Genomic DNA, 23,439 nt, shown 5'->3' with positions numbered 1-23,439 from the left:
GAATGCACTCTAGCACATATACGTGGTTGATACATGTCTTTGCAGACAACCACGTATGAATGCTTGAGTGCACTTGCATCATTAAGAGATGCAAGTGCACTCCAGCATACGTTGTTGATAAATAAGTCTGCATAAATAGGTAACCATTAAGACACGATTTATATTCAGATAACGCCATTGCCTTTCATCTTATTCGAGTGATAGTGCAAAAATGAGATGTTAATTGTGGGACAATTTACTTTATTGTATTAGGTTTTGATAAAAAAGGTATTGTATTGCAATTATAATAAATATAGGCCTATACTGAATTCTAGCCAAATTATATTTAAAAAAATAATCAGTCTATAAGATTTAAAATGTTAAGTTAAATTAAATGTCTTGAAACATGGATAATTGTGAGGATATGACTTTCTATTATCAAACAACAACTAATTTGCATAAATTCAAAGATGATAAAATGTTGATTAAGACAATGTCCTACATTTCATTTCATAACTTTATTGATTCTTGACCTGGTATGAAGAATGAGACACGTAATGGTTTCAACCCCCACGTTGCTCAATACTTGTATTGATCAACATGTATTACGCCTATAATCAGGTCTTGGTCTCATCCAGCTTCAGTGCAGCCAGGGGGCCCACCACCCCTTCTTCTTTCCCCTCCTGCTGATCCACTGCTTCCTCTTCATCATCATCATCATCGTCGTCGTCGTCATCCTCCTCCTCTTCCTCCTCGTCATCCTCGTCGTCCTCGTCGTCATCCCCGGCTCCGTAGTCTTCCTCCTTGTCCGCGTTGCTGGCGGCCATGTTCTTCCAGTAGGCCGCGTAACCCCCAGCGCCGTAGCCATAGCTGTCCTCCTCCCCTGCACCACTCTGCCGGCCGAACTTGACGGAGCGAGCTGCGGACGAAGAATGAGAGTTACTGACTGACACCACAGCACAGTCTCCCCTGGCCCAACGAGTGTGCCTACAGCAGGGAGCTGGGATAACAGAAGGTGAGCCGTCGGGCTCATTGTCGTGTCGACTACATGGTCGTAACTATTATCACAGAGATGTCCTCTCTTGAGTTGTACACGCTAGATACATTAAGGATAGTCTAGTGCAGGGGTGGGGAATTCTTTTTCATTGGGGGCCACATAAGAAATTCCGAATGCCTTCGAGGGCCAAGGAAATTCTGTCGTGTCTTAAAGAGGTGATGTCATGCTTTTTTGACTTTTCCCTTTGCTTTAGAATGTTATATGACGTATGTATACATGTTTGCCATCTGCTAAACTAGAAAAATCTGAACTGAACTTGAACAGGTGTATTGAAATATATCCACATTTATGCTGATGATAATGTAGGGTAGGCATTACAACCCACACATAAAAGTACTCAGTGGGAGGAGCCAAGTCTCTGATGGGCTTAAATAAGTGCACTGAAGTTAGGTGTAACTTCTGATGTGGCTTTGTGAAGCACAGCTGGCAGGTGTATCTGGAGAGTGGATCTGTATCTGGACTTGTTATATTTCATCAATGAGAAAGTTGAATAACACTTCCTAAACAACCACATGCAGCTCATCACGAGCGCACCAGCAGTTTTCGCAATAAAAGCCCTTCTCCTTTTCCGATATTAACTGCTTACAAGCAGTTTTTACAATAAAGTTTTATAAAAAAGAAATACAATGTATTTTTAAGAAGTAATTATAAGTGGGCCGTGAGTTCCAAAAAAATTACTAAAATTAAGAAATTAATTAATTAATTGTTATTAATTAATTGATTAAATAATTATTAATTGTTATTATTTTGTTTTAAACTTTTTTTTTTTTTGGAACTCTCTGGCCATCCAGAACCGGCCAGCGGGCCACACGTGGGGAGCTGGCCGTATGATGCCCAGGGCCCAGTTTCCCGATAATGATGGATTTCCCGAAACTCCTCTTAACATGAACGTGCGTTCACTGCTCTAACGACGTTTGTAGGCTTGTAACTGTCCACTGACACGGTGCTGAAATGGGCTCTGTAGGTGGGGGAGACGCAGGAATGTTTTTGAAACTGTACATTTTGTGGCAGCAAAAAAATATCTCCCCATCAAGGCCAACAGCAGAGTAGCCTATGAAAAGAATAGACTACAATAATATGAATGCTAAAAATATGAAAACACGATTGATTAGGCCTAGGCCGACATATGCTATTTCAGTCCTAATCCTGAATGCACACTCTCTGATTCCGCATAAGGTTCCATTGATCGGCGCGCACTCTCTAGTCTAGAATCTTCGGTGTAAACATTAAAAATGCAACGTTCGATGCATTCATTATCAATCAAACGCAGAAGCTAGGCATTGACACGGCTATTGCTGACCCGATTAGGAGATCTTTAGATCCTGCCCATATTGTTGGGCAGGGGTATGATGGTGCGGGCAATGTAAGTGGGAAAGCGCACAGCGTTCCTGGCGATTGTGCACTCCACTAAGGTCAGGGAGGTTCGTAACTGTCTAGACACGGTCCAAGAAATAGTGAACTTCATCATAGCCTCACCGAAGCGCCTACAGTGCTTTAATGCAAACAATCGCAACAAAAACCGCCTACAGAAATTCTCAGACACCATCTGATCTCAGCATGATTCATGTAGGTCTTCTGTCATTGATCACTATGAGGACATTTTAACCACGATGGTTGAATTAAAATCAGAGGGAGACAGCAAGTGCAGCTCGAAAGCGACCTCCCACAAAAGAGCTATTGAAAAATTTGATTTTATTATATGCCTTGTGACGTATTATGTATTTTTGGAATTTGAAATTGCTGCAATAAATGTTGTGGTTTTTGACTTCTAACATGTCTCTGTCTTTGCTGTTTGAATCTAACAGTAGTCTACGAGTAATATATCGGCGGTAGGCACTGTTTTTGGGGTATTGCGAAATTGCGCCAGCCAACACATTGGATGTGTTTTATTAAAACACATCCCATACCACTGAATGTCCAGCTGGTGACTCCACTGAGGCTAAGGTAACGATGCTCTCAGCGCTCTACGAGTGCCCCTGGAGCCCATGTTAGCTACGAGTGTTTTCACGACATTCGTTACACAACAATGCTTTCGGGAAACGGCGTGAAAACTGTACGATGCTCATACGATGAACTTCACGAACCACTTAGGCTAACGATGCTTTCGGGAAACAGGGCCCTGGTCTGGTCTAGTGGCTAGGATGTTGGGACCTCCAGCTGAAGGTTCTAGATTTAGATTCAAAAATTGTTCCGCAAGCCACCTACCCACTGCCTACTTAGAGGCTGTAAGGACACATGCATTGAGAAGAAACCAAACAGGGCAATCACTGAACAGTGACCCTTCAAATACAATGATCCACAAATGCAGTCTGTGTGCGACTTACTGGACATGCTGAGGTCTTTGGTCTCCTGGGTCTCATGGCCACATTTAGGACAGGGTGGCCCTTTACCCTTCTCCTGTTTGAACACCTTGCTCCGGGCATGGTCGTCACAGTAACAGGCCTTGGAAAACCATTGGACAAAACGGTAATTAGCAAGCCATTACTTGTTTGCACATAAGTAATCCATCGTTAGACCAGTTCCCTGGCTCATACCAATCTACTACAAGAGATCTTGACTAGCAGATTCTTGTAGAAGCGTTGGCCCCTCGGGAATCTCCAATATCCTAAAGATTGAGGGGCCCTAGGTGAAAATATCTATTCTCCTCACCTTACAACGTAGGCAAGAGTGTTGCCCCAGTCGGTTGCAGGAAACGCCTACAAATTGGACATGGAAAGAGATTAATCTGAGTCTGAAAGGCTATGTGTATGGGCTGTGTTATGATAACTGGTGTTAACTTAGAAACTGTGGTAAAAAAAATAGAACAGGAAAATCTATTATTATGATTATAGCGTAGCAATTGAGTGACTCACATTTGTATGTTTCTGCCTCAAGGATCTGGCAGCTAGCCTGGTGCTCAAACTGATCATCCTCACAAAGGAAATTCATACAGAACGAACAGCGGAACAGACGCCCACCTTTCCAGAGCAAAATGTTAATACAATTGTGAAGATTTCTATAAGACATCCAAGTGGCAAGGAATTTTGAATGGTACTCAACTTACCATGTTCCCAGACATTGCGATCACATTCAATGCACTCTGCATCGGTCAGTGGACATATACAAGCATGTGTACTCAGACACTTCCTCCCATGGCACACCCAGGCTTCACAGAAATCGCACACTGCCCCCTTAGGCAGGAAGAGATACATTTTGCTTTGACGCTGCTCAAGTTCAAGTTGTAGTAAAAGCAATACAACCCTCATTGAACGATGTGAACACATCAATTACTTATGCAGAACAGGGTATTTGACTTGAAGTAATCATTATCTTACCACCATTCCCATCCCAGTGCTGTGAATCCCAGGATGTCTTATGACACAATCTGATGATTTCATGCATTTGGTTTTTCCTTAAAAAAGAAAACATGCTACAGAAAATGTCCAATAGTCAAATGCAGTCATAAGTAGACTAATCTAGTTCACTTTACCAGTTCTGGCTGGACTCTAGATTAATTATGTTGGTATATTGAGAACTATCAGTATAACTCAAGTCAAAACAGACTCACCACATTGGGCACACATAGGCAGCTTCTGCACTGATGAACAAAAGTAGCAGAACGCCCTGTTCTTCTGTCTCCTATTGGACCCAACAGTAATACAAAAATATGCAGGTGAAGATGAAAACAAGCTGTCTGGGTCTTTTAAAGGTTATTTGTATATATATGTACTCAGAGATTACTTACCTCTGGCATTTGTCACATTCCTGAAATACAATATGGAAATCAGTTTCACATGTTACAGGGGTAACACAGTCAAAACTTTATTTATCACATAACATGAGATATTATCTCATGAGTGTATTTATCTGATACACTAGCTATTTAGATGCTTATTCCAGGAAAGAGATCCATTTGCGTACTGTATTGTATTATTGGAATTAGGCCTGGGCAATAAAACAATCAATTATCGTACCGTGATAGACTTTTGATCAATATAAATATAAATCATGTTCCTTATATATCGATAAGGGACTGGACCACCGAATCTAGCAGCTGGGTTTGTTACACAAACACGGTTCCATACTTATTTACAATATGAGTTTTTCATTGTCGCATCGACATTGGAGTATTTATCAGTGAAGAAAAGTGGAAGGTCATATTAAGTGTTAAACAGAAGTGTTTACATCCTGCATGGTGATTCCTAGTATTTTTAGGTCATTAAAATCATCAATAGTTATCGATATCGATCAATATGATCAAGTTATATTGTGATACGTCTTTCAGCCATATCGCCCAGGCCTAATTGGAATTAAACCTTAGGCCATTGCCTATGGGACTCTATCCTGAGATAAGCATCTTATTTATCTGGGGAACCAGACAAATCTGCGAGCTCATGTTGTGCCGATGTAACATATAGAATACGCAATTGCGAATTGGTCTGGTGATGTCAGGCTACATCTCAATGGCTTTAGTACCAGAACGGACTAATGTGTGAGCCGCATTAAAAAATTCTGCGTCATATTAGTTCCACTATAACAATTTAGATATCGGTTATTTTCATTTGGTTTATTACCATTGCAAAATTGCACGGGTGTTTGGCTACGTCGATATGGTCCCGGTTGGCTCGAGTCTGCTTCTCTCTTTCCTTGCGACTCTCAGCCTTCTTACGGGCGCCGGTTTTCTTTTTGGGCATTTTGCTCAGAAGTAATTGAAATCACTTTACCTGCAAACAAATAATACATTAAGACATAGTAAAGTGAACGCTGTCGGCTCGCAAAATGGTGACTTTGTGAAAGCTAAAAACTGCTAATCCACTATTTGAATGCGTAGGAAAAAAAAACCGTCATCATAAATTTCACCATTGCTTGTATTTAATATATATAAATATTACATGACATTGACAACCCAGTCTAAGCAAGATCTGAACCAGCAAGGGTGACGATTTATCTATATGGGTGTGAGTTATGAGCGAAGTTTTGTTTTTACTGCTAACTTAGCTAATAACACGCAAGTAACGTGTCACCTGTAAACACCAGTGTATGCCCTCCAATGTACACGACGTCCATGTATATAACAATTGTAACGATGGACTGTATGTATGACATCAATGTATTTCAATAGCTTACCAAAAACTGAAAATGAACCCCCTGGTTAAATGAGGATGAGATGAAAAGGGCGACAAGCACGACTAGTGCAGCATGGACATGTGTCCGGAAGAAACATTGGCGAAACATTCAGAGAACATTCAGCTTCTGTACTTTAGCTACAATTCGTGATTTAATCCCATTTATTACCAATTGGGTTCACAAATATCAAAGGTGATTATAATTTGCAAATATTGATTTTTGTGAACGGCATACACATTTATTGCACTCGGAACGAAATCGTTTTCTTCGAGACATCTATTTGTGTAGCCACGTTACTACTTCCGATTCTTTAGACACATTTCCCACGTGGCCACGAAGGACCAATCAGGAGCCATACAGGAAGCACGTCTGACCCCAAACAACAACAGTCTGTATTCTTGCCGGTGGAGGTGCTCGGGTTGGAGCGTCAAAAAAACACCTCAAACGAAAGCCAACCCGTCTGATAGAACTTATAACTACAAACATGTTCTGCCTTTAATTCTTAAAGAAGATATGAATGCATAAATATTTTTTTATTGTTTTATTTTTTAGAAAGAGAGACGATCTTTCCCGACGCTGGGCAAGGTGTTCGCCTCGGCGGTGGGGACGGGACCCTTGTTTCCGAAAAATGGCAGTGTCCCTCACCCGAGCCTGCAGCAACATAGCTCTCTCCACCTGGCTCCTGTCTTTTTGTTTCGGAAATTTGCTGTGCCTTGAGTTCACGGTAGCAGAGAAGGAAGAATGGTATACGGCATTCATCAACATAACATATACAGACCCTGTCACCTTAGAACTCAAAACCGATAAATCCGAGTGTGGTCGCTATGGCGAACACTCCCCAAAGAAGGAAGCTCGCGGACTTGTTTTATTACCTACCTTCTTTCGGGACAGACAAGGATGTCACATTAATGTAAAATTCCCCATCGCCTCCCCGAACATCGCCTGGGTGGCGTTGATCGCTGCGGGGAATTGTACGTTTCGGGAGAAAATCAGCAACGCTGCAAGTCGCAATGCATCCGCAGTTGTCATTTACAATGTGGGCTCCAACAACCCAAACGACACGATAACCATGCCGCACCAAGGTGAGAAGCTTCCACTAGATTGTCACCATGTTATGTTTGTTTGTTCTGTTTTTTGTGGCAATCCTATACCATCACAACTATGCTTTATTTACGTTTCTGCCTTTGAATTGTATCCACATTGTTAACTACTAGTTTGTCTATGGCAGGGGATGCTTTACCTCCATTTCTTCTCTTTTTTTTCATTAGTCCAGATATCTGGTTTTGATGTAGCTCCCTTGATATGATCAATATCACGGCCCTTGGCTGAGGAGTAGTTGTTGCCAGGGGTGGGAATCATGAGGTAGCGAAGGAGGAATGGAACGCTACATCATGGCGGAGATGTGGTTGCATAGTTGTATACGTATGGGTAGGGACAATGGGTGTAGTAAGACAATGTCAGCAACACATCAAGCTGTATATAAAAACAGCAGATATTTTTCCTGCTGAACCATCAGATGAAAGACAGATTTAGATCGGGAGAGGAATCAAAGAAGACAATAATGTGATCAAATGCATGAAAGGGGCCAACAGTGAAGTACAGGCACCTTCAAAGAGAATAAGGAAGGGAAGATTGCATGAGAGCAGGGCTTGAGTGGGCTGTGCAGGCCATTGGCTGGTATTTTGAGCAAACTCATTCACATACCTAACGAGGTACAGTGCCAAGAAGCTCCCTCCACATCTGTCATTAGGAATTAATATTTAATTTGTTCATAGAATTGCAATTCAATTATTAATCTTAAAGCTATTTATATACACATTTTCGGTCTTTATTGTGTGAAAAGACTGCCATGTCTAACTTTTATTGGCTGTTTTTCCTATTTACTGTGTGGTGTTTGAGTGTCTCAATAACAATCTATTCGGTCATATCCTCCATATCCATATAATCGGCCAAAAACACCAGCTAAAGGGATATTTCTGTATTGGCTATATTGTAGTTTTCATTGCCAAATCTTTGCCAACAGTACATTTCAAAATATCCCTTCTTTGACCGGTTAAGCCACAGCCTGCCTGTGTGGATATTATGGTCTTACTGGGCTATTTTTATCTTCTCTGGCTGTCACAGTGGGCAGCAGGAAAGGTTCTGAGTTTATGGCTTAAGGATATCCTAAATACTGTTCTGCAATATTGGAATTTATTTTCTAATAGTTTTGCTTTAGGAATGGGTTACAGACATGGATTTTAGTATGTTACTTGTAGGGTTTTTCTATTCCTGCTATAGTGTATTCATTCATTCTGTGTTCACTGTGTCCCCTTTGCATTTCCCATTTGCTTAAAGCTGTGGCTGGGTTTTCAGGTGAACAGAAAACTCACTTAGTTTGGGTCATGGACTTAAGTCGAGTTTAGAAGATGCTAGTTATCGTACTAATAAGCAAATGCATTTATAAACCTATACATTTACTTCATGATCCCAGGGAGGCTGGCATGTTAGTGACTCCTAGTATTTGATTCAAACAGAGAATCTTCAGATGGAAGGCTCAGTCCTAGCGAGAGTGTTGAAGTAGCTCTAGGCCCAGAGGCCTCACCAGTATTAAGGGGGTCCCTCAGGGCCACGTGTCTGGCACCTGCCTAGGGAGCACTGCTGCTGGGAGAAGCCTGAAGTGGCTTGTTTAATTTCATGGCCAGGGCCTATAGCCTACTGTGTAAAAGTGTACAGCCTCAAGGATCCAGGTCCCTGGACCTCAAGAACCAGTGTTTGTTGTTGTTGTTGTTGTTGTTTTTTAGATAACTTACTTGCAGAGGTATCTTGGCTGGGGGGGGGGGGGGGGGGGGGGGCCTGAATAAATTTGTCAGTTTACGGCATTTGGCCGCATCCTCCTCCAGCGCCTTTCTTTTTCTCTCTCTCTCCCTCTCGGCACCGCCTTTTCTTTTTTTTTTACCCGGGTTGGGGTCCATGTTTTACAGTACTAGTCGAAGCCTTGACTCTCCCTCTCTGCTCGGCGCTCGCTACACACACACCGCGACTGCAGCATCAGTGTCACACACACCCCTTCCTCCGCACGCTGTCTGTGTGGTTGATACGGACTGTTGGGGCGGGTGTTAATCAAAACAAACCAATCGCCTTGTCCTCCTCACATACTAGTGGCCTGAGTGGCCTCTGATTGGCCAGGCCTGCCTCTCTGACTTAGAAAAAAAAAGTCAGATAGCCGCGGCGCCGGCTGACGGGCAGACTTAAAAAATAAAAAAGAGACGCAGGCCAGCAGGCCAATCATAGGCCGGCGCTTCGGGAAACCTCCCGGTTCTCCCGATAGCCAGTCCGGGCCTGGATGGGGGAAAAATGGATTGTATGTAACGGAATCTTTGCTTCCAAAATACTTCAGCAGGTTGACTCAAAAATCGAAGCCCAAAACATCAATGTTATTTGAATGGAAGCAAATAAACAGCATGACCTGCATAGTGCTCTATAGTTAATGAGCCATATATGCATCAGCTGTTCTGTTCGAACCTGAACCCCAACATCAATTAAACAATCTTCATTTAAACCACACAAAATATAAAATCAGTTTACAAAAAAACAAGATATCCTATCGCAATATTTACAGAATCACAAATAGGTACTGTGTATGCACTCTATAATGCACTCTGCTTTAATGCACTCTGCTGATTCCCGTCCCTGGAGCTTACATGTGGAGACGTGGTGCATTTGACCCCTCCAGGCACCGGAGACATAATCGCTGTGATGATCCCGGAGCCCAAGGGGCAGGACATCGTGGCGTTGCTGGAGAAGAGGGTCATAGTCATGATGGACATCACGGTGGGGACGCGGAACCTGCAGAAGTATGTGAGCAGAACTTCGGTGGTGTTTGTCTCCATCTCCTTCATCGTCCTCATGACAATCTCCCTGGCCTGGCTTGTCTTCTACTACATCCAGAGGTTCCGCTACGTCAACGCGCGAGACCGCAACCAGGTAGGGCTTTATGGATGTCTTCTGATCAGATTGAGAACATTTTATTGTCTTTCCACAGTGAGACAGAATACGGCCTTTGGAGTGGCTCACATTAAAACCTCTCACACAATATTCACTTCCGGAAGTCATAAAAAAAAAAAAAGTGTGAAGTAGCAGTTAGCGGAATCATACATTTTTAGTTAAAAGTGTTAAAAGTGATGATATGCGTAATCTACACAGGAATGGTTACTTGTTTTCCAGCGATGGCTATGTAGTGTACTTAATATCCTCTGTTGGACCTGTGAGGTGTACAGGAAATCTTTAGCAGCTGGAAAAACCGAGAGCTTCTGTGTTTACATGCTGCTGCACATGCTCACAGACTTGATGTTGGCGTGTGATGGTGGAAGATGATGGCTGTGATTTAAGGGCTCTTTATGGTACCACGTTCACGCAACGCAAGGGGGTTACGGACCCCTTACGTCCTTGCGGACCCTACTTGCGTCCACCGCAAGGGCCTGACGCCTCGTTCACACTACCTCCGTCAGTCGACGGATGGGCTCGGGTGTGTCTGACGTAGTCTTTGTAGACGCAGCCTGCTGCCAATCAAATCACTGTACACGTACAGGGGCAACACTCCTTGCACTCTCCTTGCACCAGGCGTTATAAAGCCGGCTTTTTCCCACGTCTTCCTGCTTGTTGTTGTTATTGCTAAATGGATCCCGGAAACCTTGCACACTTGACACTGGTGTCCCTCAAGGCTCTGTAATGAGGCCCCTTCGGTTCTCCCTCTATACCAGATCTCTATGCTCTGTAATTACACCACACGGTTTTTCATATCAATGCTATGCCGACGACACTCAGCTATTCCTCTCATTCCCCCCCTCTGACAAAGCCCTGATTGCAACGCTCATATCTGAATGTCTGGCAGACGTCAGCACTTGGACGACTGCCCATCACCTGAGGCTTAACCTCAACAAGACTGAGCTCCTCATAATACCGGGGAAAGATTTCCCACACCTGGACTTACTGGTCACTGTCAAGAACATCATTGTATCTCCGTCTCCAACTGCCAGAAACCTTGGTGTGGTGCTAGACAACCAGTTATGTTGCACCGCCAACATCACCGCAGTGGCCCAATCCTGCAGATTTGCACTTTACACATCCGCAGGATACGGCCCTTCCTCACAAGGGAAGCAGCTCAGCTTCTAGTCCAAGCGCTGGTCATCTCCCGCCTGGACTACTGCAACTCGCTCCTAGCTGGACTCCTGGTCTCTGCTATTAAACCTTTGCAGCGTATCCAGAACGTAGCAGTGCGCCTCGTGTTCAACCTACCTAAATTCTCCCATGTGACTCCCCTCTTCTGCCACCTCCACTGGCTCCCTGTAGTAGCCCGCATCAGATTCAAGATGATGGTACTGGCATACAAGGCAGTCGATGGAACTGCCCCTGCCTACCTCCAAGCCTTGGTCAAACCACACACCCCAGCTCGATCCCTCCGCTCAACTACCTCAGCTGGACGTCTGGTACCGCCAGACCGCCATCACTAAGAGCAACCAAAGGTCGATCAGTTAAATCACAACTCTTCTCTATCTTGGGACCACAGTGGTGGAACAAGCTCCCTGCTGATGTCAGGACCGAAGTCACTCACAAACTTCTGCAAACGACTCAAAACCCACCTGTTCAGAGTTCACCTAGACTCTACATAGCCATTCAGTCCCTTATTCGTCTGTTGCACTGTTTGTTGTACGTCCTGGCACTTAATGAACGCAATTAATGCAGGTTGTATTCATTCATTGTACTTCATTGTGTTGTGCATGCATGTTGTGTAGCATGTACTTAGTTGTGTAGCATCTGCAGTAGCTAGCTATCACTGCTGTATACGGGGAATGGGGTTAGCCTGGCGATTGTTAGTACTTGCACTTGGTTCTATGAACAACTTTACTGTACCGACGGCGATATATTGTTTCACTTCTTATGACAAATGTACTTATTGTAAGTCGCTTTGGATAAAAGCGTCTGCTAAATGTAAATGTAATCCCGTAGTCGCAAGGACAGTGTTGCCCCTGTACGTGTACCACAGCAATCGCCCAATTCTTAAATCCATTAAATCCATTCTTAAAGACCGGGTAAACCAAATTCAGTATTTTTCTTCTTATCATATTAATTAGGCCTTAAATGTGTCCCTCAAAACATGTAAAAAATATTTTTCCCATTCATCATTTCCTTGAGGAGCTAGGCCTCAGAGAATGTTCTGTGTGCAGGTTTAAAATGGGCGGGTCTACATCGAGGACCGCGTTACGTAAAGCGGTCCTACTCACATAAACCCGCCCCCTGCTGCCCTCTAGGTATAAATACATTAACCGCGCACTAGCATTCTGTGGTTTCACCCGTCTATGGTTTTACCGCTCACGAGTCTGATTTGAATTGTCAGTTTGCAGCTAGCTTGCCCGTTGGACCTCTCCGGTGATGGGCGTGGTTTCCTGGCCTGCAGCGCACACGCCCCCACCGTCCTGAGCCAGGGATTACTGCTCATTTTTCATCAACTTTGAAGCATAATTTTATATACTTCGCGATTTTTTTTAGTCCTTCAAATTTGGCAGGGTGGTTAATAATATATTTTCCTGTGGTATTATAAACTCAAAACCCATAATTATTTTTGGTTTACCCGGTCTTTAAATCCCCCGCTGCGGAATGGCTTTTTGACATTTCCATGGCAGGTTGTATCACAAAGACCATTTCATTGGACATTGTCCAAGTAGCGGCACATTATGCCGCTATTCCACCGACAGTACCAGCTCGACTCGACTCGACTCGCCCTGCCTTTTTTTGCGTTTCCATTGGCAAAAAAAGTACCCGGTACCTAGTACGGGGTACTTTTTTTAGTACTACCTCCGTCGAGGTACCAAGCGAGCGGAGTAGGTACTTTTGTGTATCGTAAACAGGCTGCTGGCAACTGATTGGCCAGCGGCTGTAAATGGGAATAATCACTCAAAGTTAAGTTGTGTCCGGCGTGGTTGGAGTCCACGGACCCGCTCCCGAGGGGGACGCTGATCAGCGTTTCGTCAGCGACTGGAACCGAACCAGAGTCGAGTCGAGTCGAGCTGGTACTGTCGGTGGAAAAGCAGCATTAGTGTATTTGCATAACCGTGATCTGATTGGCCGACGGACCCGTCGCTTCCCGAAAAGTTGAACATTTCTCAACTTTTTACACAGGCCACGGAGCCGACTTGACGGACGGACCCACAATGCATTTCGAGGGCGCCCCATGCAAAGTCAATGAGATGCGTCCGTTGACAGAGGTAGTATGCAAGAGGCGTAAAGGCCCATTCATACCTCCGGATCCGGACAAAATTTGTCTATTCGTACTAAACGTTGTCTCCGGGACTACCCTTCATACCTCCGTCCGGTTTCAGCGTTGTTATGGATGTTACGCAATACATCCTCTAGAGGGCAGTGACTGTCGTGTCGCAAATTACCGGCATCAACAATCGCAAACATGGTATCTGTAGAGGAGATGATTTTGCTCTGTGTCATCCGAAATCTGCAAAAAAAAAAGGAGCACAAAGTGTACACGGTGGTGGCATGTGACACCCCTCACCAACCTGCAACCTGATTCTCTGCTCAAAATTTAAATTAAAAAAAGTTTAATTGGCATGAAAAATATACATTTGCATTGTCAAAGCAGGTGAACAATAAAATAATAAGGTCAGGTATATAGTATAATATAAGTATAAAACATTAAATACAAAATATATATACATCAGATATTATAGGCCTACTACTCTCTCTCTATTTTTGCGAATGGTTGGACTTCTGACTCTACTGCCACCTTGATCTCCGGTGGTATTGCTCCGGTTCGTCCGGAGCACTCCGGATTTGTAAGCTCAGAGGCGACAGACCCATTGACGGACAAAACGACCTCCGGGACCGGACGAAAGGGTCCGTATCCGTATTTACCGTAGGGTGTGAATGGGCCTTTACGCCTCTTGCACACTACCTACCAATGGACGCATCTCATTGACTTTGCATGGGGCGACCTCGAAATGCATTGTGGGTCCGTCCGTTCTTTGGGCTCCGTGGCCTGCGTCAAAAGTTGAGAAATGTTAAACTTTTCGGGAAGTGACGGGTCCGTCAGCCAATCAGATCGCGGTTATGGGGGCTTTTTGACGTATCCCTGTGTTTTCCCAGGTTGTATTACAAAGGCGATTTCATTGGACAGTGCACTTGTGTATATTTGCATAACGAGATTTTATTGGCTGACGGTTCCGTCGCTGCCTGAAAAGTTGAACATTTCTCAACTTTTGACCCCAGCCACGGAGCCGACCTCATGGACAGACCCACAATGCATTTTGAGGGCGCCCCATGCAAAGTCAATGAGCTGCGTCCGTTGACGGAGGTAGTGTGCAAGATGCGCAAGAGGCGTCAATGTTCACGACTACGTCGAAGCGTCTGCGTGGTCCGTGCGTTGCGTGAACGTGGGACCATAAAGAGCCCTTTAGGAAGTGTGATAGTTCAGAATGCTTGGGCGCCTTTCTAATCAGTTAATAACACCTGGTTGTATGTATGTACTTAGAAGCCTTTGAGTCTGTAAGTCCATGCGCATGCACAGAATTTAAACTTCTTGTTTGTTGGCACTATTGGAGAAAGCAACCTAGCCAGGGTATTTGTATGCGCTTACCTGAGCTGGACAAAACAAAGATACAGCTATGGGAGCTGCTAAACACTTGTTTTTAATACTATGGATGTCTATTGCTGGTCAGCTGCCCAATTTCTCCACACCACACATGGTTGAATTATATGTCGACATAGACAATGTCAGCAATTAACTTGGGGTCTTAGCAGACTGGCCAAATCCTTTAAGATAAGCATAAGTGACATGTGCGATTTAATGCAAAAGTCATGATTTTAGGGTCTATTTTAGGTTTTGGTGATAATACCAGGTTTTTATTCGATTTTATATCTAGACCTTGACATCTAGTCCTCATTTCTGTTTCCCTTGCAGTATTTCCCACAGACCAGGTAGCAATGTGTGGTGCCCCCCTGCAGGGTTGGCAACTTTTGGTTTTTGGCTGGAGTGAGACTTTGTAGAATTTTATAATGCTTACATTATAACAGGGTGGGGGGGGGGGGGGGGAGTTGGATTGCGGGCGGACGGGATTATTGTGTTGGATTGCGGGCGGACGGGATTATTGTGTTGGATTGCGGGCGGACGAGATTATTGTGTTGGATTGCGGGCGGACGGGATTATTGTGTTGGATTGCGGGCGGACGGGATTGTTTGCCCGCAATCCCCCCCCCCCCTTAACATCTCCACCCGCGGTGGAATTGCCTTTATCATTATCAAAACGACGCTACGCCGTGCGTACCGAACACCATCTCCTGATACTCAAATGAGTAACTCACTAAAAAAGTTATGTGCACCCCTGCTTATAATGGTAGCCTACATGTAAAGGTTTGTTTATGTTTATTTTTAATACTGCCCATTAAAAAAAATTAATCTGATCTTCAACTCTTTCAGCATGATGATTAAGTCCTTAATGATGATTGAGTAGTCTTTTGTGAGGGTATAGAACAATTACTCTCTTAATTATAGAAGAAATCAAAAACAATCAGAGCCGAATAAGATGTAGGCCTCAATGATTTAGTTGTTTGCTCTTTCCATGGCAAATCCTTGTGATGTCATGATATATGTTTATTCATAGGATGATGGATCTATATCCGTTTTGGGGAAAGTTGGTCTTTCACTGGTGTTGTATTGATGGATGTGTTCCTGCCAGTAGTCTTTCACTTGGGACATACAGTACAGACAGCTCAACCCCTAAAAGCTTGGAACTTAACCCGATGGTTGTCAGTTGACAACCATTTGTATTTGGTTTAATTCCATAAAGATTTATCATTTAGGTTTAGTTATTTAGTCTGTAAAACTATTTATTGTTCATACCTTATACGTAAGATAGTGTTGATTAAATGAGAGTCCTCTCTAGAGCCGTTTGTTCGTTCTAGGCCAGTGGTTCTCAAACTTTTTATACCGCGTACCACCTCAGAAAATATTTCTCTCCCCAAGTACCATCATTAGGAACAATGTTATAAAATATAACAAACTACAGTAGCGTAGGCCTGCGGCCCTATTCTGCTACACACAGTTCACGCCGGAGGCACATTTAGTCTTAAAATATATATTATTTATTGTCAACTGTGGTCAGCTGTACAAAGTGGTAGCACTAGAACAGACACAGAGACACACACGCACACAAGTGAGAACATTAAGAATAACAACTGTGTACCAACAACCTGTTTGAAAATGTAAGGCTAAATACAAATAATATTGAAAGTTGGCTAGCCCGCTGATAACTGAACTTCCATAAGCCTCATGAGACGGGCACGCCTGCCTCTGCAAACACCGTCCTGCGATGTCTACATATATGTAGTATACATACATTGAGGTCAGCTTCAGTCTCAGGTGTGGCTCAGCATCAATCCTGCTTCTGTATTTTGTTTTTATGATGGAAAGTGAAGACAAGACTTTCTCGCACTGATGTGATGTGATGTGGTCGGCTGATATTGAAACAAAAATATTACAGGAAAGGCAAAACTTATTTAAAACATTTTTAATGATCTCTTGGTTAACGTATTTCCATTCGTCCTAGTATTTTGATGTTTGTTTGTATGTATGTATGTATGTATGTATGTTGCATCATATCTTGTATCCTGATTTAGTGTTCATTTTTATCTTTCAGAGGCGCCTGGGAGATGCAGCCAAAAAGGCCATCAGCAGGTTAGAAGTGCGGACCATCAAGAAAGGGGACAAGGTTTGTTCTGTTTATTTATTGTTTATTTATTTATTGTTTCTTCGTCACATTTTTAGACCCAACATCAAAACTCCTAGTTTCCTTTCCAGAGCTAATCTTACCAGAGTTAGAGAATACCATTTTCTGTCTTCTTCTTAGGTTATCTCCAAGGCTTATTTGGTAGGGTTAAACACTCTTTACATGCACAGCTTAATCCGATTAAAGCCATAGTTTGACTATGCTCCGCAATTGGACAACTGCAATTGTCCGAGTATAAATGGCGGTGAGTAAATCGATTCATTGGCTGAAGCATGTCATTCCCCGGTACGATAGGTGGCGTTGTACCCATTTCAACTAGTGGTAATAGAGCCACCGGGTGACATCTTTACGTCACCAGCAACAACAAACTCAGGCGCCTGCATTCGAAAAAGATGTTTTCAGTAGACAGCTGTCAGTTCATTTCGGGTCCATATCATTTCTCCAACACTCCATTTTTCCGACCTCTCGGTCGTATGCCGACTGCCTGATGAGCTGGCTCTGCCGGCAGAGGAGTCCGCATACGAGGTTGGAACAATGGAGCGTCGGAGAAATGATATGGTCCCGAAGTGAACTGACAGCTGTCTACTGAAAACATCGCTTTCTCCTCCATGTCGTGTTTCAATCTGGACTTTAGAGAGTCAAAGCCAAAGTTCCTTTCCCCTAATTCCTTCTCACCATGTGCGGGATAAACCCCACTACGAGTTTTTACTTGTTGTGGAAGTACCAGAGAGTCGGAGAACCCGACGCAGTCTGTAAGATTCGTAATATCAGAGAGTACCCCTGTCAGTTCGGCCGCGGCGCAATGAATGAATAAAGAACGTAGTTACTACTTTACAACCTCGTTGATGAGCAACATTTAGAAAAACATGTACTTTTAATTCAGCCTTGGGTGAAATTGAAGCGTAGTGTGTAGTGAATGCATGTTGATGATGATACACTCCTTATAGGGGGTAACTACATTGGCACGACACCGGCTTCCTCCATCTTCTACGCCAGCTTTTTAAATAAATCGCCGACCCGAAGAGAGTTGACAGCTGTCTACTGAAAACTTCTTTCTCCCACCGGAGCAGCCCCTCCGTCGCCCGTCCGTATATGGCATTCCCCACCGCATCGCAAGGAATGAATAAAGATCGTAAACACGTCGGGAGAAAAAAACGTTTATTTTGACAGATGTGCCTGAGTTACTACTTTACAACCTCGTTGATGACCCAGATTTAGAAAAACGTGTACTTTTAATTCAGCCTTGGGTGAAATCGTAGTGTAGTGTCTGTGTGCTACCACCTTTAATGAATGCATGCCATGCACGCTCCCGCGGCCGGGACACAATTCTTATAGGGGTAACTACATTCACCGGCTTCCTCCATCTTCTGCACCACATTTTAAAATAAATCACCATTTCTCGTTTTCCGACGGCGACAACAACACGACTATCGTCTCCTTCTACTTCCGGCTCACGGCCCCGGGAAAAGATCTCGAGCATGCGCAGAACGCAATTCAACGTATAATCCAATTCGACTCCGTACATGCATGCTTATCTCGACTATGAATCGCATTATCTAGGGGTCTTAATTAGACTATGAGAAACCCAATTCGATTTTAGCTTGACTAAGGTGGATACATGTATCTTAGTAATCCAATCATAGTTGGACTAACCCAATAATTTGACTTTCTTGAGTGTCATGTTAAAAGTCTTTGAAAAAAAATCTTGAGTGTCATGTCAAATCTTAAAGATTAGTGATCTAGTGATTCAACAATTAAAAAATGAAATATGGGAAGAAATGGCAGGTTATAAAAGTCATTTTTAATAACAAACAAATATGTGACACCCTTATAGATTCCAATCATTAATCACAACATGATAAGATAAGCAATGTGTGCATTTGTAAAGCAGTACAGATACAAATATGTGGTATCTATTAATGTGGCCCAAGTTCACCATTTGAACTGCAGGCCAATGTTTGTTTATGGAACATAACATTTAGGACTTTTCACATCAACAACCAGTGAGAAATCCAGCTCCTTGGAACATGTCCTTGTGCAGACCTCTAAATATAGCCAAAGAGACCCCAGTTCATTGCAATGGAAAAGCAACGGAAATGGCTACATAATCATTCAAGCCTAGCCTGTTGCTTTTTAATGTATTACCATCACATCTTCGTGTTGTTGGGGATGGGTTGTAGATTGAGTTTATTTCTACCTTTCTACCTGCAACCTAAAATACAATTAAGAAGGACTTCTTCTATTATTTTCCCTATTGTGCAGGAAATCGATTCAGACTTTGACAGCTGCGCAGTGTGCATTGAAAGTTACAAGCCCAACGACGTTGTAAGGATCTTACCATGCAGGTAAAACATGGCTCTCCTCATTTGGTTAGTCAAACTCCTTGCAATGTATTTTTCATACAATTAATTTGAAACTCTTCATTCAGTGCATTAAATGTAGTTTGTCGTTCAGAAATATATTGTTTGTTTATCTGGTTGGTCCAGGCATCTGTTCCACAAACACTGCATAGACCCATGGCTGCAGGACCAGAGGACTTGCCCCATGTGCAAAACCAACATCCTCAAGGCCCTGGGTATCATGGTACGGCCCCACAGCCCTCCCACAACTCTCCTCACAACGAATGGGGAATGTGCTTCTTTGAGAATGTAATCCTATTATAAGTGGGACTTAAAAAGCAGGCCTCGGTCTGGGTTGGTGACAGAAAGGATAAGGGCGGAGAGTACATGCAGCAGAAGGTAGTTGCGTCCCAGAGGAGCTCAAAGGAGCTTGGAGAGGATCAAGTCGAGGTGGTTTATGTGTTCAGGAAGCCCCTGTGACGCCTCCCATCGGAGGAGTCCTGGGAGGAGCCCCTGGGGTCGACCCAGGACACATTGGAGAGATGGCATGTCCCAGCTAGCCTGGGAACGCCTAGGGATCCCAGAAAGACCTGCCCTTTAAGACCCATGAAGTGGATACGCTAGGCTGCCCTTGATGGATAAGCTAGGCTATCCTTTGATGGATAGGCTAGGCTACCTTTGATGGATAAGCTAGGTTATCCTTTCTGTTGATGGATAGGCTAGGCTACCTTTGATGGATAGGCTAGGCTAGGCTAGGTTGGGTTACCCTAGATGAATAGGCTAGTCTACCCTTGATGGAGAGGATACACTAGGCTACCCTTGATGAATAGGCTAGGCTACCCTTGATGGATAAGCTAGGCTACCCCTTCCATTCAGAAACCGCAGCATAGTGCTGCAGACTAACTCCCCAGTCTTCTTCCAGCCCAGTGAAGACGGCTCAGACGAGATCCCCCCAGAGTATGAGGCCTCCATCGGGCCAACCAACGCCATCACCGGAGCAAGCGAGATGACGGTGAACGAGAGCTCGGTGGTGCTGGACCCTGTAGCAGGGTCCATCAGCTTGCAGCAGCTCTCTGACCAGGATGACTGGGTACCTCCCGCACTGGAGCACGGACCAGACTGTACTGGTGGTGAGTCAGCCCTCCACCATGACCTGAATCCATGTGTTTGAATTAATTGGCAGACACAGATTAGATGATTGTGTGTGTGTGTCTTCACCATATCCTCCCTCTCACTCAGACCGCCCCCCACTGAGCAGCGGCGTGGACCCCCCCAGTATGGGGCCCCACACGGGTGACGAGGAGCAGCCTGCGGAGCCCCAGCCGCTGGGCCAGAACTCTTTGGTGGATCGTCACTCGGTGTCAACGGATTAACGGGGTCCCGTTGGTACTTTGGACATTGGTGACCGAGGAGAACAGACCTTTAAGGAAGAGCGCCTCACTTTACCGTCTTTAGACGACCCGCGTGTTATTTTCTCTTCTTCTTCTTTGTCGTGGACAAACACACCACTGCTGTGGAGCAGAGAGGGAGAACTGTCCCTCTGTAATTGTCTTGTGTCTGTTGATGGGCCAACCACCTCCGCCCTCCTCCCTACTGTTGATGGGACGAGCCTTAAGAGTTTTAAGGGACATCGGATGTGTGGGGAGGGCTTCCAATACGTTTCAGTTGTCCCTTTTCGTTGTGTGTTTTTTCTGCATATATGTGCCTTATGTGAATTGTTTTTCACTGCAAACACATTTCAGAATGGATTCTTCATATCCAGCTATATGACGTGCATTCATAGGGTACATCACAACAGCATTGAACATGTGTCAAAGTGTCTGGTATGTTCTCCTACCAGTGAAATCCTTTTAAAATGCCCTTTGGGATAATGTTTAAATAACCAGCATGTTTGTAGAGTTTGTTCAAATTTTTGTTTACGTCAAACAAAAGTACAGGTCAAATATTTTTCGCTGTTTACTCCGTTATGTCAGGTGTATGTACATGTATAAACGTAGCCAGATAGCCAACGAAATGATAAACTAAGAGTGGAAGTTAGAGTTTATATTTGCCTAGCAAATGACTACAGGAACACGCTTCTCACTCAACTTTTTTTTATAATGTATGCACATTTTATGATAAATAAGACTGTATATAGCACATTTGTACCTCCTGTCATTGGGTCATATGTCTTTATCGGTCGAACTGCAACTATTGAATTTTTTATCCATTGGTCCTTTGATTTCTGAAACCCTTTTTAGTGTGGTGTGAATCAAGCTGTCCTCGCCCATTGACAATCGTGACTAGTCCCTCTAGTGCATTTGTAAAAAGGAGGTCCCTCACTGCCTGTTGTCTTACTGTGGCTGGTTTACCAAGAATAGCCACACATCGAATGGATATGGGCTATTTGGGTGCTCACTGTAGCATATTGAAACGGTATGTGCCAAACATGTAGGATATTATTAACATGACTGTTAACAATCTCATGGAGAGATGACCACTAGGATGTCTACATTACAGTTGTCTTGTCTGTGTGTCTGAATTAGACATTGAATTTTCAATCTATGGCATAAAAATTGTGTATATTTTGGTATGCAAAGTTTATTTTTGTAAGAAAGTTAATACTGTTTACAAAAGCCCAATTTGTTTTTTCTTTAGTATTTACTGGTTGAATTTTGGAAGATTTCAGATGAGATCAGATGAGTTTCAGGTCCAAAAACATTTGGGTTTATCGGTAACTAAATGATCACTACTCATCACCCCATTAATGTAAGATAATGAAAATCCTATATATAAACACATTTGATATTGTGTTACTTATGAAACACCCTGGGAGATATTACCAGAAGACTTGGGCCCAGTCCCATTTCTCTCCCCTTAACAAGAACACTTGCTGAGTGCCCTTAGCTGCAAGTCAGCTACCGAGCTGGCTAGCATTCAAGGGATGATTTTAAGGGAAAAACAGCACTCCTCCTTGCTCCCTTAAGTTTTGGGACACCCTACCCCTTCACGGGAACGCGCAAAATCTAATGGAAGGGGGATAATTGGGACACGGCCTTGCTGTCTTTTACAAAGCATTGGTCATTGGTGGACTTTGTGCTCCATTGTGTCAGGATATAAATAATACTACTGTAGTCATTTATCGGACACTTCCATCCAAGGCGAATTTCATCCAAATCTCCAAAAGCTGATTTTCTTTAGGAGCAGTAGGGGTTTGGAATCTTGCTCACGGACGCCAATCCAACTCAACACACATCGGGGATTCGACTATATTATAATTCCAGATACAGTTGCCTGTATACAGGGCTTATTTCTGCAAGATGAATAATGTCAGATGGCTGGATGAATTAAGATATATATATAAAAAAACATTTCCTTTTCTCTTCTCAAATCGCAGCATTCAGAAGACTAGGACGACTGCTACGACAGTTTGTGCAGGAATCGTGTGTGTAAAAGGAAAAAATCACTGCTGCATGGCCTTTATAGCATGGCATAAATATCATCATCTGGACAACATCTTGTTGCCTTTCTCTTGAGCTCTATTGTCAACCATGATGTGGATTATTGTTTATGTACAGGTTAGGTTGCAATGATAAATCGTTGGTCTTGTATCATACTGTGGTTAAATAGTGCTCTATTACAATGGAGCAGATTTACGTAAAGTAGGATGAATGTCTCTTAGTTTTTACATTTGTTTTGTTTATAGTTCACATCCTGTACTCCTGTAATCTTTGCCAACTGTCTTGAAATTCAGAAAAGGAAACAGGATTGTTGATTTAGACAAACCACCAACAAACTATATTGTAGAATGCCATACGTTTCATCCGTGTATTCTTTTATCTTGTCTAGGTTAGGGTTTGTCTGTTGGTATACTATATTTTTATATACACCTTTCACAAATGCACTTTATTATTCCAGAAGATGGGAAAGGGAGTAAGCTTTTAACTTTTGAAAGTCTTACTTGTGCAGTTTTACGAGGGCTATTGTATCAGAAATGCCGTTGGACTAAACTGTTGCTTTCTGAATGTATGATTCTGTAGAATTTGGGGAGTTGATGTGTTCACCAGATATATTGTGCCCTACAATTTTAACATGAATTACTATTTTGTATGCTTAACTATTGCATGAGTTTGTATACATAACTGTTAAGGAGCCTACAAGAAAAGTAAACATTCCTCAGAATTGTATTTTTTTTGGTTCTTTCCCTA

At 43.3% G+C, this 23,439-nt stretch overlaps 2 protein-coding genes across 2 annotated transcripts; one reads left to right on the top strand and one right to left on the bottom strand.

Annotated features, from left to right (window-relative positions):
• Window positions 1-234: 234 nt before the first annotated feature.
• On the bottom strand, window positions 235-6,211 carry znf330 (zinc finger protein 330). The gene is made up of 10 exons (XM_084466196.1): window positions 6,143-6,211; window positions 5,590-5,739; window positions 4,761-4,780; window positions 4,584-4,654; window positions 4,351-4,427; window positions 4,080-4,206; window positions 3,889-3,993; window positions 3,686-3,732; window positions 3,361-3,478; window positions 235-898 (listed from the first exon to the last, which is right to left on the bottom strand). The coding sequence occupies exons 2-10, from the start codon at window positions 5,707-5,709 to the stop codon at window positions 597-599; spliced, it is 987 nt and encodes a 328-aa protein (XP_084322322.1). The 5' UTR covers window positions 5,710-5,739; window positions 6,143-6,211; the 3' UTR covers window positions 235-596.
• A 349-nt stretch (window positions 6,212-6,560) lies between these two features.
• LOC311340320 (RING finger protein 150-like) lies at window positions 6,561-22,487 on the top strand. The gene is made up of 7 exons (XM_084465223.1): window positions 6,561-7,224; window positions 9,858-10,108; window positions 16,824-16,895; window positions 19,176-19,258; window positions 19,400-19,496; window positions 20,175-20,382; window positions 20,492-22,487. The coding sequence occupies exons 1-7, from the start codon at window positions 6,660-6,662 to the stop codon at window positions 20,623-20,625; spliced, it is 1,410 nt and encodes a 469-aa protein (XP_084321349.1). The 5' UTR covers window positions 6,561-6,659; the 3' UTR covers window positions 20,626-22,487.
• Window positions 22,488-23,439: the final 952 nt, after the last annotated feature.

This window comes from Micromesistius poutassou (assembly GCF_964030765.1).
Source record: "Micromesistius poutassou genome assembly, chromosome: 3".
Taxonomy (NCBI): Eukaryota; Metazoa; Chordata; class Actinopteri; order Gadiformes; family Gadidae; genus Micromesistius; species Micromesistius poutassou.
The sequence above is the reverse complement of the archived record's forward strand: the minus strand, read 5'-3'. Positions and strand labels throughout refer to the sequence as shown.